Below are 8,656 nucleotides of genomic sequence, written 5' to 3'. Positions count from 1 at the left end.
CAGAGATAGGAAATTCAGGATCAGAATGCTTATTCAAGACTCTTTCTAACTTGCTGCTGCTGCTGCTGCTAAGTCGCTTCAGTCATGTCCAACTCTGTGCGACCCCATAGACAGCAGCCTGACTCTGTGTGACCCCATAGACAGCAGCCCACCAGGCTCCCCCGTCCCTGGGATTCTCCAGGCAAGAACACTGGAGTGGAGTGCCATTTCCTTCTCCAATGCATGAAAGTGAAAAGTGAACTTTTTAGTATATGATTTTGAGTCTCATAGGTGTAGTATAACTATTATAACTCACAGACTATTCATTCAAGTGTTTCTCTTTTTATATCTATAGTAGAGGAAGGCAAGACAAAAGGGGTTGGGATATTTGAGAAACATAGGAATCTGTCACAGGAATACTTACCAATGTCTAACTCCCTTGCTTTTCCTGATTCTCCTTGACTAATAATTACTAATCAAGCTGTTACTCTGTGCCAGGGTCCAGCCCCGGTTGATTCAGGGAAATTCGAAGGAGAGATGGCATCAGCGAATACACTGGCTTTAATTAGATATTAATTAGAGATATAAAGAGTAATAGAATGAGGATAGCTCAGCAGGAAAATTCAGTGGAGAAAAGAGGCTGAGTAGCTTGGTTTACGTGGGAAACCAATAAAACTTCAAGACAAGAAGCTTGCGCCACTTACGTAGGCTGCAGGCGTCCTTCCATTCTCCCAAAGGAGAGGAGACACTGAGGCCACCCCAGTCGGATCTTAGAAGCCCAGGCAAAATTAGAAAGCTTGGCGGGCTCCGCGCTCCAGATGGAAACTCAGCCAGAGTTTGAGAGAGAGAACGACATGGGGAGACCAGTATTTCGAGGAACTGATCCCATTTTTTATTTTTCCAGGGTCTGTTTTTATACACTGAGATGTTATACAAAAGTCACGCGGGGTCAGCAGTCCTGACTTTTATTAAAGTCACGTGCTTCATACAGATGTATACAGAGGTCTTAGGGGTGTTACATCATCTTTCTGGCCAGGGGGCCTGCTGACAATTTATGACCCTCTTCTTGTGACAGTGGTCAGTCAACCAGAACACTTATTTCTCCAGGGGTGACTATTCTTAAAACAGACGCCACCTTCCGAAGGTACCAGATAAAGTTACATTCCTATAGGGTGAGGGTGCAGTGGGTTTTAATTAAGGAAAGAATTTGCTTAGCCTAAGGTCTAACATGATTAATATCAAAGGTTAATACTTATTTCTTCTATATATTCATTAATGTGTATAAGGGCAGGGGATGTGGAGACTTAGCAGCAAACATTGGCTCAACACATGAGAAATCCTTCACCAATACAATTTCTAATCAGCCCACTATACTTATACTAGTAGTTTTCTAACTTCTCTAAGGAACCTGTTTTTAGAAGGTTTAAAGCATCTCGTGCCTCTCACGGTTGGGAGGCTGGGAGCAATCACATGTGGCCAGACAAGCCTGTCAGGCAGGCTAGAGAACCTTCAGAGGAGTTTGTAGGTTAAAATACTCCTGTCACGCCCAGGAATTATTATTAACTGGAGCTCTAAGTTAACTCCTTCTCCGAAAGAGGTGGTGGGGGACAGCCCCCTGTAAAGTCAGAGGTGTAGGTGAGAGCACAAAGTAGTAAAGTAGGCAGGCTCTGGTTATGGGGGTAGATGCTCGAGAATTTCCAGGGGGACTCCTGAGGCTCGATCCCACCTTTGCGTATGTCGAGCCTCCTTCCTCATGACCTTTGCCACAGGTGGAGCGCCTCACACTGGCCCCCAACATCTCCCCCTTTTTTATTTCTTAAAACAGCCAGATGCAGCTCAGTCGCGAGCTTCTGAATGCTCTGCCGAAGAATCCTGACAATACAAGGGAGAATGATTATGAGATGTAGGATTAGAGCACCAATGGCAGCATAACTAAGGATATTAGACAGAATATTTTTTCCAGAAATAAAGTTACAGAAGGTGTGAAAAAAAGTCATTAGCTGCTCCAGTGGTGGTAAAATCCAGTCAAGAGTGTTCCAAGGTCTGTATTTGATTATGAAGTTTCCCTAAGTCCAGGCCAATATCAGAACTATTCCAAACACCTGAGACATGATTTTTAATCTTTTCCCATTCATAATCTGTCTCATTTACCTTCAAAGATGTCATGCATATCCACCTGTAATCAGCGTGGCATGTCAAAGCCATCTTCATCTTTAAAGCCTGTAACTCAGTTCCAATATGCATAATTGCCTCTTCCAAGGCGTCAGTCCTCATCTCCAACTTTCTGTTTATAGCTTCCTGTGTTGCTAGAGTTAAAGAAACATATTTAGACATGGCATCAACATATTGGGCAGTATGCACCTGTTGCATCAATGATAATGCTGCCATAGTAACAGAAGTAATTGCTGCTATTAAAGCTGATATTCCCAAAATAAGTAGACCCACAAACTGCCGTTGTCTCATTAAATCTTGCAGTTGTTGTAACACGGTGAGACCGTAATTGTCATACCAGTGGGAGGTCACGGTCACGGGTATCATGAGATAGGGTGGGCATTGTAACACCACAAAAGAGCAAACATTATATTGAGGGGTCAAACAGGATGAAAGCATACATTGTTCACAAGTTACCACGTTAGGTCCACCTGAATAATTCATGCATACATTAAGTTTGTTGGAGTCATTAGTAAAAAGGAAAACATAAGGCGAGGGTAAACAAGCTAAAACAGAATAAGTGGAATCGTTATCTGGGCGAGATAAAGAAACAGGGGCAGTAGCAGCAAGGGCTCTCCAAATCTCAGGTTGCCAATAGGTTTTGCTTTTAGCTGTATAAGACAGCACAGGAGGAACAAATTGATTAGTATGCCATCTAGTGGCTTATGTAGTCCAAGGAAGAGGGATCCTATTCCAATTCTCAAATCTGCCTTCAAATGTTTTCTTGATCAATGGATCCTCACCCGGATTCAGGTTGCTCCAGTCCTGAATAGTATAATTCCCACCGCCTGGTATCCTATAATCAATCCTTGAACTATAAGTACAAGTTGTCCAAGTCGGATACCCAGTATGACCATCTATGGTCTTCCACACTTCATCTGAAGGAGCAACATTATAGCACTTTGAATAACCAGGAGGGGGTGTAAAACGCAGGGTAACATAAGGGTCAAGGATCCCGGGCAAGCGGGCCACTAATACCCAAACTACCCGATGACGTAAAGACTGGGAATCTATTTTTGAGGAATCTATTATATTTATTTTTGTAGAGGCCCCAATACACCCTTCTTTAGTGGGTGTAATAAAACTCTTTGGATTACTGGGGAAGTTAAAGCAAACAGGAAGATCGTCTATTAATCCCCTGAAGGTATAATTAAAATTAATAGGATATTTATCTTTAGTGTAAGAAGTATAGAATCCTCCCAAAAGCTGAGGTTGGTCTGTGTTGACCCATATAGGCTCATTATTCCAGGAAACAGCCTGGAAAGTTGGAGGATCTGGGAGATATACCCAATATTTAGCTGGAGTAGGGGAGGCGCTTACCTGGCAGAAAAGCAAAGCAAGCATGGCAATAAACATTTTCTCAGGAGAAGCTGGAGATCCCTGCAAGGAAGTCATTTCCCGTGCCTGGTGGCAGAGTGTTTTTATTTGTCCCCAAGTGGGTATGGGGGTATTCCAGGTCGCCTGAGTTAGGCTGCCTGGGATGTTTCTGCGGCGCAGGGAATCAGGGGGAGTAGTGTCCCGTATGTGAAGCTGAGACACCTGTTTGGTGGGCAGATCCGTTCCTTGCTCATCCGAGCTCTCTGAAGTCAGTTGTCTCGATGTCGGTGGCATCTCCCGGGCTGGTGGGGGAAGCGGAGGTAGAGGAGGCCCCTTCCTCTTTTGGGGTCGCGGCAGCCGTGGAATCCGGTATCGGAGGGGCTGAGACATGACGAATCAATCTGTCCAGAGCCCAAATTGGAGAATCTGCGTCCTGTGAAAAAACACAAGCATATCCTAGACCGCTGGTTAACAACGGGTTGGGACCTTTCCATTGTTCGGAGAGGAGGTCCTTCCATTTGACTAATGGCTTTGCATTTAATTGCTCCGGGTACCGATGGCGAAGCATTGCAGTAGTTCCGGCGGAATCGGCATTTAAAATACTTATTACAAAAAGAGCATGTTGCAAGAGTGATGGGGAGAGCTATACTTAAACTCCCCTTCTTTTAATTTTTGAATTTGAAGCTTTAATGTTTGATGTGCTCTTTCCACAATGGCTTGTCCCTGGGGATTATAACAACTCTGGGCTTCCCTGGTGGCTCAGCTAGTAAAGAATCCACCTGCAATGCAGGAGACTCCGGTTTGATTCCTGGGTTGATCTCCTGGAGAAGGGATAGGCTATCCTCTCCAATATTCCTGGCTTTCCCTGGTGGCTTAGATAGTAAAGAATCTGCCTGCAGTGTGGGAGACCGGGGTTCAGTCCCTGGGTTGGGAAGATCCCCTGGAGGAAGACATGGTGACCCATTCTAGTATTCTTTTTTTTCCCCATTCCACTATTCTTGCCTGGACAATCCCCATGGACAGAGGAGCTGGTGGGCTGGAATCCGTGGGGTTACAAATAGTTGGACACAACTGAGCAACAAACGCAAGCAGTTACTCTAGTTGCTTATATATTCTACTAAAAAAAACCTCTTTACATAACAGTGGCTTAGTCTTCTGAAAATCAAAATCTAAAAATGAAAATCAGTCTTCCCTGATTATATGGTAGATAAGAATCCACCCGTAATGCAGGGCACATATGCCTATGCTTTACAGCAAGAGAGGCCACTACAATGAGAAGCCCTCACACACAAAGAAGAGTAGCCCCCACCCACCGCAACTAGAGAAAGCCTGCATGCAGCAATGAAGACTCAACACAGCCAAAAATAATCAAATAAATAAATGATTTTTAAAATTAAAATCTTTGTTGTACTATGTTCTGCTGTCCCTATCTTTCCTTGGTACATAGGATGCCTCATGGCTCATGGAAATACTAGGGGGAAATACCCACAAAGTATCACAACTTTATCCTACCTCAATTCATGCAGCGAATGTTTATTGAGTGACCGTTATGTCCTGGGCACAGTGCTAGGCCCTAGAGACTCAGTGGTGTGCCAATCATCAAGGTATCTGTTCTCATGGAGCTTATACACATGGACACAAATAAATGTTAGGAGTGTGACAAAAGTACTGAAGCTGAGCAGTGTGGTCCTCTTGGGTACAAATCCTTTCTGTGTCCCCTGTTTCTTGTTTGCAGGAAAAAAGGCTTCAGCCTCCTAGAACTTCCTTGAGTTCCAAAGCAGATTCAAACAGTTACTGATCAGAGAAGTGTGGGAACGCAGAAGCAAAAAAGAAGCAGTCAACCAAAAAAAAAAAAATGCAGGATGATCAGGGTCCTGGTTCCTCATCAAGGTATACACACACACACACACACACACACACACACACATATACTGCTAAGTCACTTCAGTTGTGTCTGACTCTGCGAACCCCATAGACGGCAGACCACCAGGCTCCCCCGTCCCTGGGATTCTCCAGGCAAGAACACTGGAGTGGGTTGCCATTTCCTTTTCCAATGCATGAAAGTGAAAAGGGAAAGTGAAGTCACTCAGTCGTGTCCGACTCTTAGCGACCCCATGGACTGCAGCCTACCAGGCTCCTCCATCCATGGGATTTTCCAGGCAAGAGTAATGGAGTGGGGTGCCATGCATGTATATAATATCTCTGAGTTCTTCTGCCAGAACTAAGTGCCTCCCAGGTGGCGCTACTGGTAAAGAACCAGGAACTAAGGCTCCCACCCAGGTGGAGGATGGCAACTTTCGGCTTGGGACAAGATTCCTAGAGTAGTGCCCTGTTACCTCGTCAACCAATCAGAAGAAAGTCACACATCCTGCAGCTCTTACCCCAAATTTGCCTATAAACACTTCCCTGAAAACCAGTGGGGAGTTTGGGGGGTTTTGAGCATGAGCCAACCATTCTCCTTGCTCAGCCCTGCAATAAATCTTTCTCTGCTCCAAACAAGAACATGGAGGCAGATGAGGACTAGGCCTGTAAGAAGATCAGAATGGAAGCACATGAGACCCTCCTACCATAATGATAGGAAGAGAAGATGGTATGAGATGAGGGTGGAAAGTCAGGCAACATCCTGATCACGTGAGGACTTTATAGGTCATGGTAAAGAATTTGAGTCTGTTTATTTTTAAGTTTTGTAAGTTTTATTTTTTGGTCAAGGGCAGTTTTTATTTTTGTGTACGTATTTTTGCTGCACCGGGTCTCTATTGCTGCACGCAGGCTCTCTCCAGTTGTGGCGAGTGGGGCTACACACTAGTTGCAGTATGAGGACTTCTCATCGCAGTGGCTTCTCTTGTGGAGCACGGGCTCTAAGGGCACGGGGTTTAGTAGTTGCAACACGTGGGCTCTAGAGCACAGACTCTGTAGTGTGGCACACAGGCTTAGTTGCACAGGGCTATGGAGTCTTTCCAGACCAGGCACTGAACCCTTGTCCCCTGAATTGTCAGGCAGACTCTTATCCACTGTGCCACTAGGGAAGTCTGAGTTTATTTTTTAGATTACTCTGGCAGCTGTTTGAAGAATATATTGCAGTGGGTAACAGGGCAAAAAGCAGAGGCAGGGAGGGGCTTCCTTGGTGGCTCAGTGGTAAAGAAACCACCTGCCAACGCAGGAGCTGAGGGTTCGATCCCTATGGTGGGAAGATCCCCTGGAGAAGGAAATGTCAACCCGCTCCAGTATTCCTGCTTGGGAAATCTCATGGACAGAGGAGGCTGGTGTGCTATAGTCCATGAGGTCGAACACACTAAACAAGAAGAAGAAGCAGGGAGACATGTTAGAGGGCTATTGTAGTAGTCACACACACACACACAAAGTTGATTGTTGGTTTCACTAGGGTGGTAGAGATGGAGAACTGATGAATACAACATCTGTTTCATACAGGGAGCCAAGCCAGATGCTCTGTGATGACCTAGAGGGGTGGGATGGGGAGGGAGGCTCTAGAGGAAGCCTATATACATATAGGCTGATTCATGTTGTTGTATGGCAGAAACCAATACAACATTATAAAGAAATTATCCTCCAATTAAAAAAAAAGAAGCAAAAAATCTGTTTTTTGAGCTATAGTGGATGGATGTGAAGATTAAGAGAAAACAGAAAGATATTAGCTAGCTTTTAGCTGTAGTAAATAGACGCATAATAAAATTATTTACCAAGACAGGAAAAACCAGGGAAGAAACAACTTTTGGAGAGAAATTAAGGGATCTCTTTTAAACATATGGTGTTTGATATGTCTATTTGACATTTGAGTGATGATGTTAAATGGGAGTTGCCTATATACATGTCAAGCGCACAAGGGAGTGATCAGGAGTGATAGATGTACATGGAAGAGTAATGAATATGTAGTAGATATTTCAAGCCAAAGGACTGGGTGAGGTCACTAGAGAGAGGGTTTTATTGGAGAGAACTGAGTCTGGAAGCCCACTAACATTTAGAGACTGGCACAGAGAGTCGGCCACACTGAAGTGACAGAGCATGCCCTCGTGCATAGGTGGAGAAGCAAGCAAAAGGATAGAAAAGATGTGGCTAATAAAGTAGGGGGAGACTGGAAGACTGTGATAGCCTGGAAGACACAGGGGGCACAAATGCCACAAAAAAGAGAGTGGCCAGCTGAGTCAAACCTACCAAAATATTGATAAAATTGAGGATAAAGGATGTGCCCATTTGATCTGACTTATCTTGTGGAACAGCTGGGTTAGTTGATGTTCCTACGGTTCCATAGCTCCATGTACATGTCCTATAGAGCACTTACCAAAGTTTACTGTAACTGTTTCAGTTATTTGTGGTTCCATTAGACTGTAAACTTGATGAGGATTACATGTAAACATGTAATCCATGTCTTACTGGATTACATTTGCAGCACAATATCTGTTGTCCAAACAAGGTAACATTTTCAGGCACAAGGTATTCAAACCTGATATCTTTGAAGGACCATGACCAACCTGCCACAATTTACATCTATATTTCCCTACTCTGTGCTCAAAATTGTGCCAAACTGACTTATTGAAATCTGTGAACATTCCTTAAACCCCACTGTAAGCTAAAACTGGAAAATTATTTTAATTTTAGACAGATTATTTCACAATAAAGTTTTCATTGTTTTTCAGTGATGAATACTACTGTGTTTAGATTCCAAGATGGTTAAGCTATTAAATGATCTAGGATCCATATTATTTGAACAGTGGTTGAAATGATTGGCTATACTGAAAAGAGAAGGCTTAAAGGAAGATCATACAGCTTTCTTCACATGTATTAATATAAAGATGTTTCACAGAGAATAGAGATTAGATACATGTTGTGTTGGTTGAACGAGGGACAATTTATTGTAGGCAGTGAGAGCTAAATTTCCATTCAATATTAAAAATTCAGAATGGACAATGGAATGGGTCCCTTCAAAATGAAGTCTCTTCCAAATTCTGGAACAACTCATGAATATCCAAAGACTCTGAGAGCAGGAATGTGGAGAGAAGTAGAGAATACATCCTTAGAGGCAAGGATGAGGATATTTTATAAAAACATAAGGTTTCTTTAATGGCTGATTCTAAATAGAAGCAGTATTATCTTTCTCCAATCCAATTTTCAAATTATAGCCAGAGAGATCCTT

The 8,656-nt window shown here is 43.5% G+C and overlaps 1 protein-coding gene across 1 annotated transcript; it reads right to left on the bottom strand.

Annotated features, from left to right (window-relative positions):
• Window positions 1–1,685: 1,685 nt before the first annotated feature.
• LOC113893807 (endogenous retrovirus group K member 19 Env polyprotein-like) lies at window positions 1,686–3,929 on the bottom strand. Its single transcript, XM_027543660.1, is given in 2 exon segments — window positions 1,686–1,970; window positions 1,972–3,929. Coding segments are annotated over 2 exon segments (2,166 nt in total). The 5' UTR covers window positions 3,898–3,929; the 3' UTR covers window positions 1,686–1,730.
• Between the last annotated feature and the right edge of the window lie 4,727 nt (window positions 3,930–8,656).

The sequence above is a fragment of the Bos indicus x Bos taurus genome, chromosome 5 (assembly GCF_003369695.1).
Source record: "Bos indicus x Bos taurus breed Angus x Brahman F1 hybrid chromosome 5, Bos_hybrid_MaternalHap_v2.0, whole genome shotgun sequence".
NCBI lineage: Eukaryota > Metazoa > Chordata > Mammalia > Artiodactyla > Bovidae > Bos > Bos indicus x Bos taurus.
The sequence above is the reverse complement of the archived record's forward strand: the minus strand, read 5'-3'. Positions and strand labels throughout refer to the sequence as shown.